This window comes from Oryx dammah, unplaced genomic scaffold (genome assembly GCF_014754425.2).
Source record: "Oryx dammah isolate SB20612 unplaced genomic scaffold, SCBI_Odam_1.1 HiC_scaffold_26, whole genome shotgun sequence".
Classification (NCBI taxonomy): Eukaryota; Metazoa; Chordata; class Mammalia; order Artiodactyla; family Bovidae; genus Oryx; species Oryx dammah.
The window spans coordinates 72,017,856-72,039,704 of NW_024070210.1; the positions used below are offsets into that span (position 1 = coordinate 72,017,856).

General features: G+C 36.4%; 1 protein-coding gene across 1 annotated transcript in view; it reads left to right on the forward strand.

Moving 5' to 3' along the window:
* The window catches only part of AQR (aquarius intron-binding spliceosomal factor), an 83,729-nt gene that overhangs the window by 10,197 nt on the left and 51,683 nt on the right, over positions 1 to 21,849 (forward strand). Inside the window, exons 5-13 of the mRNA XM_040226986.1 lie at positions 4,543 to 4,663; positions 6,736 to 6,876; positions 8,506 to 8,574; positions 9,566 to 9,666; positions 12,329 to 12,405; positions 15,221 to 15,285; positions 15,765 to 15,881; positions 17,612 to 17,725; positions 19,238 to 19,341. Of these exons, the coding sequence (XP_040082920.1) occupies positions 4,543 to 4,663; positions 6,736 to 6,876; positions 8,506 to 8,574; positions 9,566 to 9,666; positions 12,329 to 12,405; positions 15,221 to 15,285; positions 15,765 to 15,881; positions 17,612 to 17,725; positions 19,238 to 19,341 (909 nt within the window). The remainder of the gene's footprint in view (positions 1 to 4,542; positions 4,664 to 6,735; positions 6,877 to 8,505; positions 8,575 to 9,565; positions 9,667 to 12,328; positions 12,406 to 15,220; positions 15,286 to 15,764; positions 15,882 to 17,611; positions 17,726 to 19,237; positions 19,342 to 21,849) is intronic.

Genomic DNA, 21,849 nt, shown 5'->3' on the forward strand with positions numbered 1-21,849 from the left:
GAAGCAGAAGATGTTAAGAAGAGGTGGCAAGAATACACAGAAGAACTATACAAAACAGGTCTTCATGAACCAGATAATCATGATGGTGTGATCACTCACCTAGAGCCAGACATCCTGGAATGCAAAGTCAAGTGGGCCTTAGGAAGCATCACTACAAACAAAGCTAGTGGAGGTGATGGAATTCCAGTAGAGCTCTTTCAAATCCTGAAAGATGATGCTGTGAAAGTGCTGCACTCAATATGCCAGCAAATTTGGAAAACTCAGCAGTGGCCACAGAACTGGAAAAGGTCAGTTTTCATTCCAGTCCCAAAGAAGGTAAAGGTGAAGTCGCTCATTCGTGTCCGACTCTTTGCGACCCCGTGGACTGTAACCTACTAGGCTTCTCCGTCCATGGGATTCTCCAGGCAAGAATACTGGAGTGGATTGCCATCAATGCCAAAGAATGCTCAAACTACCGCACAATTGCACTCACCTCAAAATTAAGGTGAGTAAAGTAAGCTAGTAAAGTAATACTCAAAATTCTCCAAGCCAGGCTTCAACAGTACGTGAACTGTGAACTTCCAGATGTTCAAACTGGTTTTAGAAAAGGCAGAGGAACCAGAGATCAAATTGCCAACATCTGTGTATCATCAAAAAAAGCAAGAGAGTTCCAGAAAAACATCTACTTCTGCTTTATTGACTATGCCAAAGCCTTTGACTCTATGGATCACAACAAACTGTAGAAAATTCTTCAAGAGATAGGGATACCAGACCACCTGACCTGCCTCCTGAGAATGCTCTACGCAAGTCAGGAAGCAACAGTTAGAACTGGACATGGAACAACAGACTGGTTCCAAATCGAGAAGGGAGTATGTCAAGGCTGTATATTGTCACCCTGCTTATTTAACTTATATGCAGAGTACATCATGAGAAACGCTGGGCTGGAAGAAACACAAGCTGGAATCAAGATTGCTGGGAGAAATATCAATAACCTCAGATATGCAGATGACACCACTCTTATGGCAGAAAGTGAAGAGGAACTAAGGAGCCTCTTAATGAAAGTGAAAGAGAAGACTGAAAAAGTTGGCTTAAAGCTCAACATTCAGAAAACTAAGATCATAGCATCCAGTTCCGTATAGATGGGGAAACAGTGGAAATAGTAAGAGACTTTATTTGGGGGGGCTCCAAAATCACTGCAGATGATGATTGCAGCAATTAAATTAGAAGACACTCCTTGGGAGAAAAGTTATGACCAGCTTAGACAGCATATTAAAAAGCAGAGATATTACTTTGCCAACAAAGGTCTGTCTAGTCAAGGCTACGGTTTTTCCAGTAGTCATGTATGGATGTGAGAGTTGGACTATGTAGAAAGCTGAGCGCCAAAGAATTGATGCTTTTGAACTATGGTGTTGGAGAAGACTCTTGACAGTCCCTTGGACTGCAAGGAGATCCAACCAGTCCATCCTAAAGGAGATCAGTCCTGAATATTCATTGGAAGGACTGATTCTGAAGCTAAAACTCCAATATTTGCCCACCTGATGCAAAGAACTGACTCATTTGAAAAGACCCTGATGCTGGGAAAGATTGAAATTGGGAGGAGAGGGGGATGGCAGAGGATGAGATGGTTGGATGGCATCACCAACTCAATGGACATGAGTTTGGGTAAACTCCAGGAGTTGGTGATGGACAGGGAGGTCTGGCGTGCTGCACTCCATGGGGTCACAAAGAGTCAGACACAACTGAGTGACTGAACTGGTCTGAACTGAGCTGAAGTGTTCTTATTTTTGCAGAGAAAAATTGAAGTTTGTAGCTATGAATTAACTTGTAAGTGAAGTGCCTGCTATATCTTAAGAACTATATTGTTATTAAATACTTGATCTCATTTAATTCTCATAATAATTCCAGTAAGATCTTCCTTATTTTATAGAGACCACTTAGGCTAGAAATTGGATCCATATGACCCTTAGATTAATACACTTTTTCGTCATACCATGCCATCTTTCAAGAAGAACAATAAAAATCAAGTGGATGCTGATATACAGTTAAGGATAAAACCAGAGTTCTGTGGCCCTGGCAAATATCAGATACCAAAAGAATTGCGAGAACTAAAGGAGAAAGCAGCAGAACATATTTAAGGCACCAGTGACAGGGAAAGATTTTTAATAACTGATAAAGTGGGTTGTTACCGTCCAGGAACTGTTATGTAATTTCTGGGTGAAAATGCCATTTTCTCTCTGCCAGCCTCCAGACACAATAATTCTCAAGTTTGTAGTAGAGATAATTGATGGTCTCTTGCTAAAGTGGAAAGTTAGATGGTGTGGAGAAGGTGTCTAGGTATAGGAGAGTGAACTGAATCTTGAGAAAACTCATCAGAGGGGCATTTTATTATATAGACTATATTTGCTACAATTGCCAAAATAGAATCGGGATTAGTGAACAGTCCTTAAATTTGGTTTAAAGAGATGTAGTTTGGAGTGTGATCTGTATCATCTATATATCACAGAGATAAGTCCATCATCTTGGGCAGATCTTGACTCTCATATTCTCAGATTCCTTATCTGAAAAATGTCAAGAATAGGTTTGGAGTTCACTGTGTAATCAGATAATACCCATGATATTACTGTTAAAAACTGTGGGAAGCCAATGATATCTGTGCGACATCTGGCAGAATCAAACATAAAGATACTCTGAAATGATATGTATTCCATCTAGACTGCAAAAAAAAAAAAATCCTACAGCTAAAACCTTGATGAATGTGAGTCCAGACTCAAATTACAGGGCACATTACAGCAAAATTTAGCTGAAGCAACAAAGAGCAGAATTAGATACTCCTCAGAAAACCACGGGTAATTAAATAATATATATACTGTCAAATCATGTTTAAAATTTTTATGAGTATAAAAGAAGAAATAGAATATATGAATAAGAAACAAGACACTAAAAACGGACAGATTTGGGGGGAAATGATAATAAAAGTCATTGAAATTTAAAAACTCAGTGGTTAAGTTGAATAGATTAGACACAGCTAAAGAGGGAATTAGTGAATGGGGATTTAGAGCTGAGAAAATTAACAAATAACAGAAGCATACAAGGCAGTTAAGAGATACAGAGGCTAGAATGAGAAGGTCCATTAGAAGTTTCAGAAGAGATTTAGGGAAAATGAGGGAGTGGCAGTTTAGAAGAGGTGATGGTTAAGAATTTTCTGTAATTAAGACATGAGTCTGTAAGATTCAGGAAGTATATATAGCAAGCTGTGAACACAGCAACAGTGACAAAAATCTTAAAATCTACTAGAGGACAACAATTACTCAGAGGAAGAAGAACAAATTGATTGTAGACTTCACAATTGCAATAATAGAAAGGTAGTAGAATGAGTCTAGTAAATAGAAAAATAGAACTATCGACCAAGAAAGAATTCTATCACCAGCTAAACTGCATGAGATTAACAGATTTCAGACAGATTCATGCTAACAGACTTGCTAGCAGAAGTTCTGAAGGGCATAATTTAGGGAAAAGGAATTTAAACGTGTAAAAGTAGAATGATATGAAGTTTCATGCATTTTCTGTATGAAAAGTAGTCTATAACTTGGAGCCTTTTGGCAGTTATTTAGGATAAAATATTATTTACCAGTTTCCTAGGCTCTCGCAAACTAAGTAAGAATGATTCCTAAAGATAGACCCATGGAAATATCAACATGAGGAGACCTTTGAAGCTTAAGAGGAAGTAGAAAAATTCTGTGTTACCGCGCCCGCACAATCCGAAATGCACAACTGTGTGTGCACACCTGTGCATGCATGCATGTGTACATGAAGACATAAGTGAAAAGTTACATTGAAAAGTTATACATGTGGAGTGATTTAAAATAGAAACAAAAAGTTCTGTGTTCTGCATTAGTGCTTGAGAGGATTTTACAGCCCACAACAGTGATTGGTGTTTATAACTACTCTGAACAAGAAATGGTTTTGTTTTGAAAATCAGAATTACTTAGTTTAGGAATGTTTTCACTAGTCTTAAATTAAGAATTTTGGCGTTTTGAAGAGAAAATGCTAGTTACCTTGAAAACTGACTTATGTTAAATGCCTTGTAAATTAAGTAACAAATCCTCTTTTTGAGTAAGTCTTTTTCTTAGTTTTCAGAAACCATTTGGTCCTGATATGAGTTTGTGTTAATTTCTCAGTTACTTTTATCTGTGAAGCTGTCCATTATATGATTTTAGAGCTGATATTTGTCATAAATTTTTGTTTTTTACTCTGTGAAGCACCTTAGATAAGGAAATATCCAGTGCTCTAATGGTGATAATTATATATGTCAGTAATCTTTGATGTTTTCCTACTTTGAAAAACTCTCATTATAGGAATAAAACTCTGGTTCTCCAGAGCCATATTTGCTACATATGTTTCCAATAGTAAGACTGACCTACATTATAGATTAATTTGTGAAGGGCTCTCAGACTATCAATACAGATTTTCAAAAAGTTGTAAGTAATTAGACTTTTTCAGGGGAGTGATATAATGAGATGGTAGTAACTAATGAAATATTTTATGCCTTTTTATTCTCCGTAGCCAGTATCTTGAAAATTACCTCTGGATGAATTATTCTCCAGAAGTGTCCAGCAAAGCCTATTTAATGTCAATCTGCTGTATGGTGAATGAAAAATTCAGAGAAAATGTCCCTGCATGGGAGGTAACAGATTTAAATTACTTCATAGCTTTCTTACTGTGCTCTCTTAAACTGTTACAAAGTAGCTTTTTTACTGATAATATTTTTAGAACAGAAAAATATTTTTATCCAAAAATAAAGTAAATACTGAGAAAAAGAATGGATGTATGAAAAAATATTGGGTTGGCCAAAAAGCTTGTTCAGGTTTTCCCTAAGATGGTATGGAAAAAGCCAAACAAACTTTTCGGCCAACTCAATGATATTTCTTTTGGTTTCAGTTCTTTCTTTAATATACTGTGAATTGAAAAATTATGAATGTGAAATTATTTTTCTGCTTTGTGCTTAAAACAAAGAATGGTATGTATTATAAAGACTTTTACATCAGATAAAGTAAATTTTATATTAAGTAGCTCAAAGAGTCGAACATGACTGAGTGGCTGAACTGAACTGAGCTCAAATAGATAATGTTCAGTGAGATAATATTTTTCAGTGCCTTGTTTCACAACAGAGAGTATGTGTTTATAGTTTTACTGGAGTAAAGTAGTATGTCTAAAGTCAAGACAGGTGCTTATATTGTAATTTTAGTCTTCTCTTTGTCTGATTTGGGATCTGTTTTCTCTTTTGAAATTTATAATTGACATTTTCTCTTTGGCTACTATAACAGAGCCTTGATCAGCTAACAGAGGTCCGAAATCTAGGTTTTCTTTGGCCATTATGAAATGGTCAGCTCATCAAAAGAGTTCCTTCCCCTCAATCATACTTCTTTAAATGAAGGAAAGCCATGTATACTTGCCATCTCTTTTGAGGGGATGGTCTCCAAAATGAAAAGGTGTTAACATTCTTTAAGATAAAACCATGGACCCTCAAATATTCATTAGTGCCATCATATAAGGGCCTTGTGTCTTATTGAGAAATCTTAGAGTTTTCTTAAAGTTGCTTTGAACCACCAGAGGAAGGGAGAGGGACACCAGAGAATGACTTCATCAGTTTTCATGTTGTAAAGACCACTTTGGTAGAGTTGACACAGATAAAGAGAAGAGGTTACACACAGATTTGGAAAGTAAAATTGATTGGATTTGATAATGGAAGTAGCTTGAGGGACGGGGTATTATTTTCAGTAACCTTCCAGGTTTGGGCAACTGAATGTAAAAGAGGAGAGGTGCCTCTTACCAAGATAGGTAGAAGAGGGTTGAGGAATACTTTGGCGGGTACAAAATTGTTGAATTGAGTTTTGGACTTTCTGAGTTTAAGTTGCTTTTGGAATATCTAGATGAAATTGTAGTAGACAAAGCAATCTAAGGACTGAAGAAATCTGGACTGAAGATGTGTCTTTAGAATCAATAGCATATGGTAGTTGAAGTAATGGGAGAGGGAGAAGAAGAAGGAGGCCAGATCCCCAGGGACACTGCCTGGTAAAGTGGCAAAGAAGAGAAACCTTCACATCGAAAAGGAGTTGAGGGTTGGTAAGCGTCCTTAGGATTTGACAGCTATAACAGCTTCAGGGGAGTGCTGTACATGGAAACTTGTTGTAGAGAAGTAAGTGAAAACAGCTAGTGTAGGTCATACATTTGGAGCACTTGCCTATGAAAGAAAAGAGAGCTAACAGAAAGGTGGGGAGGTAGATCACAGAGAAGCTTGAATATGTTTACATTATTTACCTTTTCTTTTTAAAACATTATTTGTATATTAAGAGTAAAGAGATAATATAAAGGAAAGGGTGTCTTTGAGATTAAATAGAATAGGAAGACTTCAGTTTTTGCTAAAGATGTTTCTTTGTTTAAATTAAAAGAATTAAAACACTTTAGATCTTTAATAAAAAAAAACAAATCCTAAGCTAATTACCAGCCTAATACTTGAAGAAAAAATAAAAGAATCAAAGCCATTATTTTATTAGCTGAAAATTTGTGCAATTCTCACATTGTCCTGCCAGAAATCTATATTTGACTTGCTACAGTGAATTTTAAGTAAGCGAGTATCTTTTTGTAGTTACTACGTTTGGTTAATAGACTCCTAAAAAGTCTGCCAGTGTTTGCTTACAGGAGAAAAAGAGGTGAGCAAGCCATTTCAAAATGAATTTTTATTTTTTCTCTTTTCAGACTTTTAAGAAGAAACCAGATCACTTCCCATTCTTTTTCAAGTGCATCTTGAAAGCAGCATTAGCTGAAACTGATGGTGAATTTTCACTCCACGAGCAGACAGTGTTACTGCTTTTTCTTGACCACTGCTTCAATAGTTTGGTAATTTTACTTTATCTTTAGGGAGAATGTTCACATTTTCTTATTCTTTTAAGTTGACTGTAAATGAGATTAGCTCTAGAGCCATCTCCTCATAGTAGTGGAGAATGAGGACAGTGCTAACATTTCAGCCCCTTCTTGGGAAAATCATCTTGTAGGATCTGTTGGCTTTTTAATAGATTTGGACTTGATCCCTTCTTTTTTCTATCTAGCTTCTAAGTAAAATGATAAGAATTGAAATTCTCCAAATATAGAGCAGCAAAGAGTCTGATAACATGAACCTTAAGTAATGAGATCAGTGTCATAAACTACACCCAGGGACATAGCTTCATTGCTTCTCAGTCATACCTCATACATAACCCGGCAGGTCAGCAGGAGAGTTACGTTTTGAGTTGACTGTTTCGGGGTGATTATGGATGATCTTTCAAAATCTCTTGGGTTGCGCATAATACACTTTTCATTCTTTGTAAGATTATGTTCTAAAAAATAAACATTTATAGTAAGTAATATTTCATTTGTACTTCTCTCCTGTGGTTATCTGAAGGTATTTATTTTTAAATAAATAGGTCTATACCTGTATATATGTATATATAGGTGCTTCTGAATTGATAGCGCATTTAGACCCATGCAGGAGAATGCATGAGGTTCTTTCTTACCCTGAAAATAATGTTGATAGATGGATGGTTATTATCTGTTTCCATGTAGTACCTCACATGGGTCTTGCAAAGACCAGGAAAAGATTTATATTCAGTATTACCTCTTTAATATTTATTAAATTAAACAAAGCAAATATAAATAGATGTGATTCCTTGTCAGAAATGGAACAAAACCAAGATTTAATTGGTATTGGTAGTTTGGTGCTAGTTTAATTAACTTAAAAGCTATCTTATTATTGGTACTTTTTTCAGCTTACCACCAATATTCATTATTTGAGGTAGTTATGCTCTAAAAAATAGCTGTGAACACAGAATTAGCTAAAACTGAACCACTGCTCTTAGGGAAAATACAGAGATGGTTTCATGCAAGCCTCTGGTCACATTTTCATCAGGCGATCAGTGTATAGCCTTGTTTTATGTGTTTCTATTTAAAGTCACTTTATATATATTGTTGATTTGTTAACGTTGAACTTGTGACCAACTTAAGTCTGAACAAACTTAGCTAACACACAGTGTTTTCTGTTTAAGGCACATCACAGCATTCTTTCACCTGGGAGCACTGGACAGCACTGAAGCCCTGTGCTTAGGGCCATTTTAACTAGCAAAATCACCAACAAAAATCACAATATTATGAGAAAGTAGCACTACATAGACCAAAAAGAGATGCTAGTGTAAGAGAGCTGACGCAAGAAGGCAGAGCCCACCTTGTCTAACCTTAGCTCAAAATGTGTGTGCTGGGCAGTTCACATTTGGCTCTGCTCTGTGCTGTCACTGAATGACAGTGAAAGCGTTGGGAATATTGGATTGAGGGCTACAGATACATTCTGCAAGCTGATGACATCACAGACATGGAATTTGGAAATCATGAGGCTTAGCTGTATCTTTTTAAAAAATGGATTGAACTTCTTAATAATAAAAAATCATTAATTTGAAAGAATTGATGGCATATTTTCCCCTCATGACTGTTTTTAAACAGGAAGTAGACTTGATACGGAGTCAAGTACAGCAGCTTATCTCTCTCCCGATGTGGATGGGCTTACAGCCTGTAAGTATCTCAGTTCAGAAACTCACATGTACTTGTAAGTAGAACATGTGGTTTTAGATGGTGTAGCTTTGTTATGGATATAAAATGACAGTTAAAAATCCCCCACCAAATTTATCTAATTTACTGTGCATTAACTAATCATAGGTGTAGTTTTTTTCAGTTTTAAAGCTTTTGTGTATAAGCCAATAAATGTTTCTCCTAATGTCATTATTTTAAGGTGAAATAGATAATATCTATTGAGCTCATAAAGGGAGTTAATTTAGTAAAATATTATTATTCATAGATATGTCTCTGGATGAGACTAAATACAGACTTGAATTTTTAATTTTCCTTGAATGTAATGTACATACAGGTATAGGAGAACATCTGAATTATGTTTAATATTAACAACTTCATTTTTTCCGTCAAAGTCTTATTGGATAATATAGGCGAGTATCAAAGCCAAATTAACAGATTTTAGGGACTAGAGTTAAAACTTTCAGATTTCTATATAATACTGTATTCAGAATTTCATTTCCTGCATGTGGGTGGTTTTGCAGACATTCAGATATGCAAGCTCATTCATAGGTACCAGTTGATGAAGGTTAAAACAGGCACCTATAAGTAATTATTACCAAGTTAAAAACAGATAAGTACCATGATAAAGAGTGGTGGTATGGACATTTCCTTATTATGATAGCTGTTTTAATGCATTGTTTCAGACTGACTTTTTGAACTTTAAATGTTAATGCTCGTATTTTTCAAACTGAATTCCTGAATTTTAGAAATAAGAAAGAAAATTTATTACTGAGCTTAAAATCAACGAGAAATTTCTTTTGTCCGATTTTTTTTCTGTTGACAAGTATTGGAATTGAAGTAGTTTTTTAAAGTGTAGGGATTAGTTTCTTAGGTCCCAGCTTTTGTCACATTCCTGTCTGGTTTGATCCCATTGCTCTATATTATAGTCTTACGTGGGGGTTATGGCTGATTTAATGCCACATCATTCTTTCAGGCACGATTGGAATTAGAACTAAAAAAGACACCTAAGCTAAGAAAATTCTGGAACTTGATTAAAAAGAATGATGAAAAGATGGATTCAGAAGCAAGAGAACAGTATGTTGCCAAAGCTTTGTTCCATGTTGGTTTGTTATACTGAGTTGGGAGTCTTAGATGTTGCTGACTTGTTTTGTTTTTCCCTTTATGTAGTTTCTGAACCAAATAAGCGATTAAGAAGTGCTTTTGCTTAGACCATCATAGAAATCTTTTTCACAAAGGTCCAGTGGAGAAGCCACACATCATTTCTCCTTTCCCTTTCTCTGCCCCAGTGACAAGTGTTACCAGTGGTCTTCCCTTTGCCTGTTGTCCGTCATAGTTTGTTCATCATGAATGGGTCTTAATTTTCTCCAGTCTTCAGGCTGTCAGTCCAAGTTTTCTTTCTTTTTCCCATTCTCTCACTCTTAATGATGACTTACACACTACACTTTATACGCTTCATTCATTCAATATATCTTAAGTGTTTATTATTTTATTGGGTACTATTATAGGGGTAGGCGAAATGGCATAGAACAAAACAGAAGGTAATTCCTACTCTTGTGGAGTTTACATTCTCGTTGGGGAAAGCAGCTAATAACAGATGGATTTTATGGTATATTATCCAGTGGTTCATGCTAAGGAGAAAACTATGAAGTATATAACGAGTAAGGAAGCAGATGAGGGTTGCAGGTTATTTTAATAGTAATTATTATCAATTGGATAAAAGTCTGGTAGCAAGCATTTATGTCATCAAACAAAGTTCTATTAGTAGGAAGGAAGAAAAGAATCTGTATACTCTTAAGACAGCAGTCCTCAACCTTTTTGGCACCAGGGACCAGTTCATGGAAGACAGTTTTTCCACAGACCAGGGCAGGGATGTGGAGTAGTTTCAGGGATGATTCCCAGAAGGAATGTACAACCTAGATCACAAGGTCTGTGCTTCCATGAGAATCTAATGCTGCTGCTGCTCTGACAGGAGACAGCTCAGGCAAGTGATGGGGAGTGGCTGTAAATACAGATAAGGCTTCACTTGCTTTCCTCCTGCTGTGTAGTCCAGTTCCTCACAGGGTTGGGGACCCCTGCTCCAAGAGGTTTGTTCCTCTCTCTGTCTTTGAAGCTAACTGGTCTACCTGTGTTCTTGCTTTATTTATTCCATGACTCTTCTAGCAGTGAGCGTGATCCTTTTTTGTTTCTTCATCTCCAAGTGTTCTTTCCACTCATGTTTTTTCCTCCCTCTGCTTATGTATATATGCTTAGGACTCACTTCTTGAGCCTACGATAACTTCTTCTGACTCATATTTTTTTGTCCACTTAGGATAATACTCTGTTCACCCATAGATAGCAGTTGAAGTCAGGTATGAGTAAGGTTATCTAATGAGGTGTATAAACTGTGAAAAGAGGGTTGAGGACAAAAGTGAAGCTTGGAGTTGTACTGGTGATCACTGAAAACGAGAGAAACTGAAAAAAGCTGGATGTCAGAGAAACGAGTTTGGGAGTAAGGAAATGAGAGGTATAAGGACAAGAGAATAGGGTCAGAATAGGAATATCCTTTCTTTAACTTCAGACTCCAGTCTCATCTCTTCCATGATCTCTTTCTAATCAATAACCTCTTAATTGGGCTACTTACATGATATCTTTGCGTTATTTGACTGCTTTAAAAATTTAAACCCTCTCTTCCCATTACCTCAGCATGATTTAATTCCAAATCAGTCGACTGTTCATCGTTTCTTAAACATTCCTTTCCTAACCACCTTTGCCCCTCTACTTCACTTAATTGAGGCTAACCTTCTAAGCAGTCTTCCAGACCAAGTACTAAGCCTGCAGTGCTTTCTTCTGAACTGAAACACAGTGTTTTTCATTGAAACATCATCTCTTTTTGTAGTGGTTAGACTGTATAGTTGTTTAGAGTGTAAGTTCTATGATCAGACTTCCCTAGGTTTCACACCCCCCTGCTGTGTAAGTTTGGGCAAGTTACTGTGCCTCTCTGAGCCTCGGTGTGCAGTCCAGACAGTACAGTACCTGTTACGTAGGAGTGCTGTCAGCGTTAGGTTGTCTTGTGTGATGTCCTTCACACAGCTCAGATCCTCGCACAGTAGGTGCTCAGCTAATGTCAGGCAGTTTTACTCATTAATGTTGGCTTGTGTTACTGATTATATTTTATGACTTGTCGTCATTTTAAGTATATTTTAGTCATTTCCCTCCTTGTTATTTCCAGCAGGGCTGGTATAATCATTTGTAGCTGTCCAATATGTGGTGATTGGTTTTTGAATAGTTGGTACATGATGTGTCTTAAATTAGTAATGAGTAAAAAGTTGTTTTTTAAACTAACATTTAATTTTTATACATCATAATACTCTAATAATTTAAGCATATTAAAGTATGAAATTGCTCATTTCAACTACATACTTAGATATTAGATTTTTAATGTCGATAGCAGGCTGTAAATGAAATTTTGAAAACTCCTTTCTAGTCCTGACCTTTAAATCACAAATGAAAACTTTTATAATAAGACAGAGATGCTTTCTTGACTGGTTATGAGGCCAGTAATGAGGCTCCTGTTTTCTTCATATAAATGCTGTGTTTCTCTCAAGGAAGAAGCTGTTTAAATTATGGTCCTGATTTCAGAGAAAAATGAAACAATTTGAGCAGTGTAAGAAAGGCTGCTCAGCATTTAAGTGTTACTTTTGAAATAATTATTTCTCAAAAATAATTTGCTCCCTGTTTGTTATCTCTCTGATTTTAGAGCCTATCAAGAAAGAAGGTTTCTTTCACAACTTATCCAGAAGTTTATCTCTGTGCTGAAATCAGTCCCACTTTCTGGTAACTCTCTTCCTTTTCTCAGCTCATTTGTGAAGTTACTATTCTGATGCCCATCTGTTATTTATATTTAGTCTAAAAACTGCTCTCCAGATGATTTTAAATTATATTGACAAGGGGTTATGTCCTTCCCTTTTCAAGTATGCTACCAGTCTGAGTATTGTGACTGCCTTAGAAATTCATATCATTTAAGGGCACCAGCATGGTTATTGAATTGTTCATTTATTTAGCAGTTATTTTTGGAGCTTCCTTATAACACACAGGTTTTGAACAAGGTTTCCAGGACATGGTGAACAAGATAGTCACAGGCCCTATCCACGTAATAATAATTTGGTGCTGAATAATGTTTTCAAGCCATATCAAATACTGTTTAGGAGGGGAAGAGGAGAATTGTTTTGAGATATGAGCTACAAGATGAAATGGAAAGTATTTTCCTCCATTGTGGTCCCCATTTATTATGAAACAAATAGAACTATATGCTTTGTGGAGTATAAACTTCAAAATATATCACGATTATCCACTGTATATAGATACATATATGTGTGTGTATATGAATGAGTATGAGCTCAATGTACCAAGAGGATCTAGCTACATTTTGCTGGGTTGGCAAGATTGACATAAGCATCTAGGGAGTGCAAATAGGGTATTGTTTACTTAATAAAAGTATGTGTATGCTATGTATGATATATCATTGGTTGTTAATATTTTATTTTCTAACTGAAATATAATCTAAGAACAGTTCAATAGGTGTACCATATTTATATGCACCAGAGATTATACCATACATATGGATCAGAGATTGTAGCTTTGTTTAAACTAAAATATAACAATGTGTACTTATAAATGTTGACTTTCCCCAAGTAATAGTTTACAACTGGAAGTCACACCTATAATTGAGTGAGGAATAGATAATAACACTATAGATGCCAATTTATGGTGCCAGATTTGGGGTATAATATTACTACCAGTATAAAGAAAAAATTGTCATATGCTTATAATCTGTCACCTAATTTTTATATATTTAAATCTTTCAGGTAAGCACCATGAACCTGGAAAGAGGACTTAGATTTGGTTTCCTTGACACAAATAATAATAATGAGAACCAGTAATGTATAATAATTAGTGTCAGGTAGGGAATTCCCCTGGCCCGCAGTGTAAGTCTTGGCACTTCCACTACCATGGGCCGAGGTCCAGTCTCTGGTCAGGGAACTAAGACCCTGCAAGCCATCCAGTGTGGCAGCACCCCAGCACCTCGCACCCTCAGAAAGTTGATGGCATCTAGAAAGGTTTGAAAGTCAAGAAAATAAAACAGTATAGGGCCTGCAGAAATTTTAATGACTAACAAAGCACTAAATGGCAACTAAATGTTACCATCATCATAATATATTGTCAGAAAACAAAATTTCTTAGATTGATCTTGAGCTTTAATCAAAATTTATTAACTTGCTGGCAAAGGAAACAACAGAGATGAAAATAGTGTGCCAGTTTACAAAGGGCATAAAACCAGATGGATTATATAGTTAGAAAACAGAAAACTAATTTTTAAAAGATTGTGTGTAGTTCCATTTTGCAAGGTTATCGCAAGCAACTGTCCACATCAGTTGTTATAAAGGAAATCTGTGTAGGATGATTTGAAATGTCAGGGCTGCTATCAAAAGAAGGAAAAAACACAGTACACATCAAAAGCAAGTGATAAGAATTTATTGGTGTCCAAAATTGGAATAACGGCTTCAGCTCTGAACAGCATGCCTCGTAGGGCCAATTAGTGTAAAAATATGCAGCTTTATCCACCAGAACTCAGAAATTGAGTGCCAACCATCATGTTCTAATTTTAAATAGGCCATTTCCAGTAATTTTCTCAAGCTATAAATAAAAATATGAAATACAGATTTTGCTCATTTTTAAATTTTGGACAAAATTATTTTCCTTTGCCAGTAATAAGAACAGAAGATACAACAGAGGACCAGTTTGAACGAATTTAATTTAAAAGTCACTCATTTAAATTCTTTAGTTTTAGCAACTGTATGACCTAGGCTGTGTCTCAGAAAACTGGATTCCAGTTCTAACCAGCCCAAAATCAAGTCATTTTCCTCTGGTCCTCAGTTTCTCACCTATAAGATGAAGAGCTAGTAAGATGTTGTCTGAGATCTTTTCTAGCTGTGAAATTCTATAGTTTACGTTATTTTAGGGTTTGAATTATGGGCATATGTTACTTACAAAAGTATTCATATTCTTCCTTCACATAAAGCCTATTTGCCTGTCTACAACAAATAAATAAGTAGATTTAAATAAATTCAAATAAAGCATTTGTAGGACACCTTCTATAGTTCTAGCACTGGGTTATTCACTGCTGGGACTCCTTAGACTAGGGACCCTAAATTTTTCTCCTTTTCAATTGAAACAATCTTGGCAGGATGGTTTCACCTGGTAAAATAGCAGAACATTTTCTGACATTAAAAAAAAAAGAAATTTGTACTCTGAAAGTATATCATGTCACAAAGCTGTACTTATTTTAAAAATGAAAATGTTCTTAAAAATAAACACTTTAAAAATATGTTTGCAGGTCTGATTTTTTAAATGTGTTTCTGATGCAAGCTACAGTTTTCATTTTCTCCTACTTATAAAGCTTAATGTAAGTGTAAGGCCTGCCCTTTTTGAAAATATGTGTGGTCTGTACTCTGAATCATAGTTAGTCCAATTCTGATGAATGAGATAAATAACCTTGTTTAAATAACTAAATAACTGCCAGTTTTAAGATATAGTACCATAGAATGACCTAAGTAGGAAAGTTTTAACATGTTTTCTCTCTTATGTTTAGATCCTGTCACTATGGACAAAGTTCATTACTGTGAAAGATTTATTGAACTTATGATTGATCTAGAGGTAAGAAGTGTGCAGTGATTTTTCTATTACATAATCATTAAGGAAGCTAATGATTATATATGTAAGATTAAACCCATGACTATCTATGAAATATTTCTTTATCACCTCAAACTGGCCTTAGTTTGTTTGTACCTATTTCAAGTGTCTTAGAAAGAAGAAAGTCAAAAGTGATTGACTCTTGAAGTTTCAGATGACTGTCAAAGGGCTGTGTTTGTATTAAACACCTTATTTAGTAGGATTTTGTTTGAAAACTACCGGCCGAGATAGAATCTGAGATTTTTTTCCAGTGCTGTACTTTGTTTAGAAACATTACCACTGAGTTTATTTGCAGCATGAAGTAGACCCTTGGCTTTGCGCAGTGTCTTGAGGGGCTGAGGGGACTCTGTATGTGATTAACACGCCTGCACTGAGTATCAGTGGAGTTCACCTCCTGCTGGGAGAGCATGTAGACTTAATGCTGCGGTGGTTATTTTCTCTAGGCCCTACTCCCCACAAGACGCTGGTTTAATACCATCCTGGATGACTCTCACGTTTTGGTTCACTGTTACCTTTCCAATCTTGTTCGTAGAGAAGAGGATGGCCATCTTTTTTCCCAGGTAAACATTGGTGTATCTGAATATACTTACTGTTTTCATTTCTAAGTTGATTTTTTTCTTCCTTCGCCATGCAACTGGGAGTACCAGGGCATGGCACAAAGTAAACTTTTGCTAAATATTTAGTTGAATGATATAAATTCCAAATTAGTCATTTTAAAGTGAAACCAAGTCTTGATATAGAAAGTGGATGCCTTCTCATGTAGGTGACCTCTACTAATGTTGTATCATCGTCTTTTTTTTCTTCCAAATACTCATTTTATTAATTAAACAGTAAAACAAGCATTATTAAATTTGAGGGGGATGGTTAATTCACATAAAACTTGTTAATATGTGATGTTATCATTGGGCTAAATTATGCATGATACAGTTACACATGCTCATATATTTTGATTCTGTGGACTTTAAATAGATGATAAGCATTAATTTCAAGTGAAGTGATTTAACGTCATTAAATATTAGCAAAGAGCCTACTATCATGGCGCTCTTTCCATGAGGTGATAGTGACGGGGCGGCTGGTAAAGCGGAAGTGTGTATATGCGCTGCCTTGAGTTGAAAGGCAGGCGCACTTTGTTTACTGCTTTGTGCAGAAGACAGAGTAGTAGGGTTTCCCATTTCCGATAATGTCATCCAGAAGAAAAGGCTTCTAACAAACTTCTAACACTTGCCTTTGGTGTGGTCACAGCTGGAGATAAAATTTTTGTATATATTACATTCTCTCCTAAAAACTCTTATCTGGTGTCCGTGAGCATTCCTTTTTTTCCTGTTCTCATACTAAATTTTACCCAGTGACTGGTTGCATGTAGATACATTAGATAATCCTAATATCAGGGAGGGGGAATAAATTGGGAGATTGGGATTGACATATACACACTACTGTGTATAACTAATAAAAACTTACTATATAGCACAGAAAACTCTACTTAGTACTCTGTTATGACCTATTTGGGAAAAGAATGTAAAAAAGAGTGAATGTATGTATATGTATAACTGATCTACTTTGCTGTATAGCCAAAACTAACACAACATTGTAAATCAACCATACTCTGATAAAACTTTATTAAAAAAAATCCTAATATCTGATCTGCTATAGGTTAGAATTAAGAATAATAAAAATGGGGGGCAGATGCAGCCCCCAATTCTGTTGATGCTGCCATCACAGGGGGAAAGGAGGCCTTCAGCAGTCGCAGGAACTAAGCCAGAAAAAGGGCTTGATGGCCCTGGAGACTGACGAGAGGAATGGATAACTTAGCCTTTCCTCCTACCTTGCTGTTTTTTTCCCAATATAGAGAAGAGTATCGCTGATAGAGAACTGCAAAATTCTCATCAGAAAATTCTGAGTGGCATAAACCCTCAGGAGTTCCCTCTAATTGTATGGGTCTATATATTTACAGTGCTGTAGAGAGATTTTTTTTTTCCATTAAAATGATTGACTTCCTTTGATTAGTTCCTTATTGTTTCTTTAGCATTGGGGTTGCACTTTTAAGTTCTTCCCTGTAGAAGTAGACCAAGTATATGAGATAGACTTAACAATTTATTCACAGTGTATACTTCATTCTCACCTAAACAAAACGTTTGTGCGTGTTCTGAAATGCTTGTTGTCGTGTTTACATTCCAAAGCTTTTTGGTACCTCTAAGAAGGTATGTGGACTTATTTATTATTTTTAATAGTGTCTGTTTTTGCCTTCTTGCTCTCGTGTTTGCAGTTTGTGAATTTAAATGTATCCTTTCAGCTTTTGGACATGCTTAAGTTCTATACTGGTTTTGAGATTAATGACCAGACTGGAAACGCTCTGACAGAGAATGAGATGACGACTATTCACTATGATAGAATTACTTCTCTCCAGGTAAGTGGAGTGCACTAGAGCCTTTGCATCTGTTCCATGAAGTTGTGTCATAAATAATCTAGGTTTTATATAGTCCACATAGGAAAGGTACTTATTTAATAGTGTGCTCATCTTGAATTTTTAAAATATTGCTAATTCTGATGGATTTATGAAAAAGAAAGGTTTCTTTTATAGTCCTCGGTCTTGAGAATCAGTATATTGATATTTGACAGTCAAAAAATATTAGTTATTGGGCAAATTTGGTGCATTTAAATATCAACTTTATTTTATGAAAGAGTGTTTCAACTTGACAAAGTATATGTGCATACTTCATACATTTTAAAGATAAAGACATGTAATGGTACTGAAATTTACCAATGCAGCTCAGATATGCCCTAAAAGTACCTTTGTTTTTATTATTGAGCTCATCTTGCTCTTGAACTCCATTTCCTCTGGTGGCAGAAAGAGACTTATTTCTCAATTTCTCTCTAACCTTTTAAAGAGCCTTGCAGGGAGAAGGGTAGGGAGTGTGTAAAGACGCAGCCAGTTCAGATTATCTTTCACCATCAGGTCCCCTATCTCTCAAGGTCATTGCTCTTCCTGCACACAGTCCCAATTCAGATATGTTTTCCTGCTTTTCTCAGAGAGTTAGTGTTTCTTCCTCTGGCTCTGCCCTTGAAGAGACCATGGCTGGTGTGGTCTGTGCTGTTCTCTTGGCACCGGCAAGGCTGAACAATTGGTCTCTTGGAGGCTGGTTGTCAGCCTCCTGACAAGGTCCCAGTGCTTGGTCTTGATGGTGCCAGAGTCCTCCTGGGAGCTGATTCCTTCATCTTCTAGCTTGGGGAACTCACTTGCAGGCTTGGTGCAGGGTCATTTTGCCATTGTCTGTGGTAATCTCGTGGCAGGCCTTATCCATAACCTTGGCAACCTTCTGTGCAATCCTCTATAGGGGACTTAAAAACTTGTGGATCTTTTAACTTGGCATTAAAGAGGACTGGAGATGTTACCTCTGACGCACTTATTTAAATCAGCATAATGCTTACCCCATGTTGATTGGAAGTGTTACCCTGGGAGGGCCTCTCTTTCCTGAGTTCCAAAGTCAAGCATGCACACTAAGCTGTAGGCCCCTCCCTCAGATACCTCTTCAGTGGGAGTGGCCCTTGAGACTTCCTTTTAGTTTTGTTAAGCCAGTTCTTTATTTTATTTATTTATTTTTTAAGCCAGTTCTTAATAGTAAAGTGTTTTGTTTTTTGTCTTTTCCTGTCAGTGAAGCTGGCCTTCCTGGGTCTTATGTATATTCAAAATGTGACTTTAGAAATCAAAAACTGAACATTGACTCTGGTTTTACACTCTTGCTAGAACAATTCTATTTTCTTTTCCCATTGTATTTAGTGCTTTTGGGCAAGGCAGAGGTCACATTTGAGAAGCATATAAGAAAAAGAAGTGCATTAATATTTTTTAAAAATATTTTTGCTGTTGTGCAGTAAGTTATTATATGTAGGCATTAATTTTTTTTTTCCTGTTCTTTTCTAGAGAGCTGCTTTTGCACATTTCCCTGAACTCTATGATTTTGCTCTCTCAAATGTGGCAGAAGTAGATACTCGGGAATCCTTGGTCAAGTTTTTTGGACCTCTTAGGTAAGGCAGTATGAAAGGATGACTGTATTTTAATTTTCTTTATTTTCTTTTAGTTATTTGTGCACTGCTTTAGCTGATATTATTTGTGGTACTACTATTTATTGACAGTTAAAACTAGCATCTCTCTAGCTTTTCTTATCTTTGGGTCACTTAAATATAATTATACATCTCTCTTTTTTGTAAAATTTATATTTTTATCTTAAAAAATTTTTTTTCTTTGTCATATCTTTCTTTTTCATATTTTTTATAACTTATACAGTTTTCCTAGGTCATCGGGTTTGAACCTAAGTAGTTGGTTGTCTGATTTCTGAGCCCTAATTTTTTTTTCTTTGAAGAGTAATTGACATAAAACATTATATTAGTTTCATATGTATAATGTAATGATTTAATATTTATATTTATTGTGAAATTGATCACTGCAAGTATAAATAGCATTCATCTTCATGCATGTAGAACTTTTTTGGTCTTGTAATGAGGACTCAGTTAAGATATGAATTCTACCCAGTCAAAATCTCAGCAGGAAATTTTATAGAAATTGCCAAGCTTTCTCTAAAACTAATATGGAAAGGCAAAGGAACTAAGATAGTCAAAACCATTTTTGAAAAAAACAAAGAGGATTTCCACTATCTAACTTCAGAACTTACTATAAATTCACAGTAATCAAGACATTCTGCTATTGAAAACAGGGTAGACATAGATCACTGAAATAGAGTCGAATGAAATAGACCACACATATATGATTAGTTGGTTTTTGACTCAGGTGACAGATCAACTCAATGGAAAAAGGCTAATTTCAACAGTGGTGCCAGAACAATTGGACATCCATATGCAAACTATGAAACTTGACGAATTCCTCATATCATATACACAGGTTAACTCAAAATAAATCATAGACTTAAATATCACAATTAAAACTTAACAAGGAGAAAATCTTTGTCATTGTGTTTTGTACAAAGTTTTCCATAGATAACAAAGCACAGTCCATAAAGGAAAGAGATTGATAATTGGACTTGGTCAAAATTTCAAATTTCCATTTGAAAGACATTGTTCAGTTCAATTCAGTTCAGTCGCTCAGTTGTGTCCGACTCTTTGCAACCCCATGAATCGCAGCACGCCAGGCCTCCCTGTCCATCACCAAATCACGGAGTTCACTCAGACTCACGTCCATCGAGTCCGTGATGCCATCCAGCCATCTCATCCTCGGTCGTCTCCTTCTCCTCCTGCCCCCAATCCCTCCCAGCATCAGAGTCTTTTCCAGTGAGTCAACTCTTCGCATGAGGTGGCCAAAGTACTAGAGTTTCAGCTTCAGCATCATTCCTTCCAAAGAAATCCCAGGGTTGATCTCCTTCAGAATGGACTGGTTGGATCTCCTTGCAGTCCAAGGGACTCTCAAGAGTCTTCTCCAACACCACAGTTCAAAAGCATCAATTCTTCGGCGCTCAGCCTTCTTCACAGTCCAACTCTCACATCCATACATGACCACTGGAAAAACCATAGCCTTGACTAGACGGACCTTTGTTGGCAAAGTAATGTCTCTGCTTTTGAGTATGCTATCTAGGTTGGTCATAACTTTTCTTCCAAGGAGTAAGCGTCTTTTAATTCATGGCTGCAGTCACCATCTGCAGTGATTTTGGAGCCCCCCAAAATAAAGTCTGACACTGTTTCCACTGTTTCCCCATCTATTTCCCATGAAGTGATGGGACCGGATGCCATGATCTTCGTTTTCTGAATGTTGAGCTTTAAGCCAACTTTTTCACTCTCCTCTTTCACTTTCATCAAGAGGCTTTTTAGCTCCACTTCACTTTTCTGCCATAAGGGTGGTGTCATCTGCATATCTGAGGTTATTGATATTTCTCCCGGCAATCTTAATTCCAGCTTGTTTTTCTTCCATTCCAGCGTTTCTCATGATGTACTCTGCATAGAAGTTAAATAAGCAGGGTGACAATATACAGCTTTGACGTACTCCTTTTCCTATTTGGAACCAGTCTGTTGTTCCATGTCTGGTTCCAACTGTTGCTTCCTGACCTGCATACAGATTTCTCAAGAGGCAGGTTAGGTGGTCTGGTATTCCCATCTCTTTCAGAATTTTCCACAGTTTATTGTGATCCACACAGTCAAAGGCTTTGGCATATCAATAAAGCAGAAATAGATGTTTTTCTGGAACTCTCTTGCTTTTTCCATGATCCAGCGGATGTTGGCAATTTGATCTCTGGTTCCTCTGCCTTTTCTAAAACCAGCTTGAACATCAGGGAGTTCACGGTTCACATATTGCGGAAGCCTAGCTTGGAAGATTTTGAGCATTGCTTTACTAACGTGTGAGATGAGTGCAATTGTGCGGTAGTTTGAGCATTCTTTTGCATTGCCTTTCTTTGGAATTGGAATGAAAACTGACTTTTTCTAGTCCTGTGGCCACTGCTGAGTTTTCCAAATTTGCTGGCATATTGAGTGCAGCACTTTCACAGCATCATCTTTCAGGATTTGAAATAGCTCAACTGGAATTCCATCACC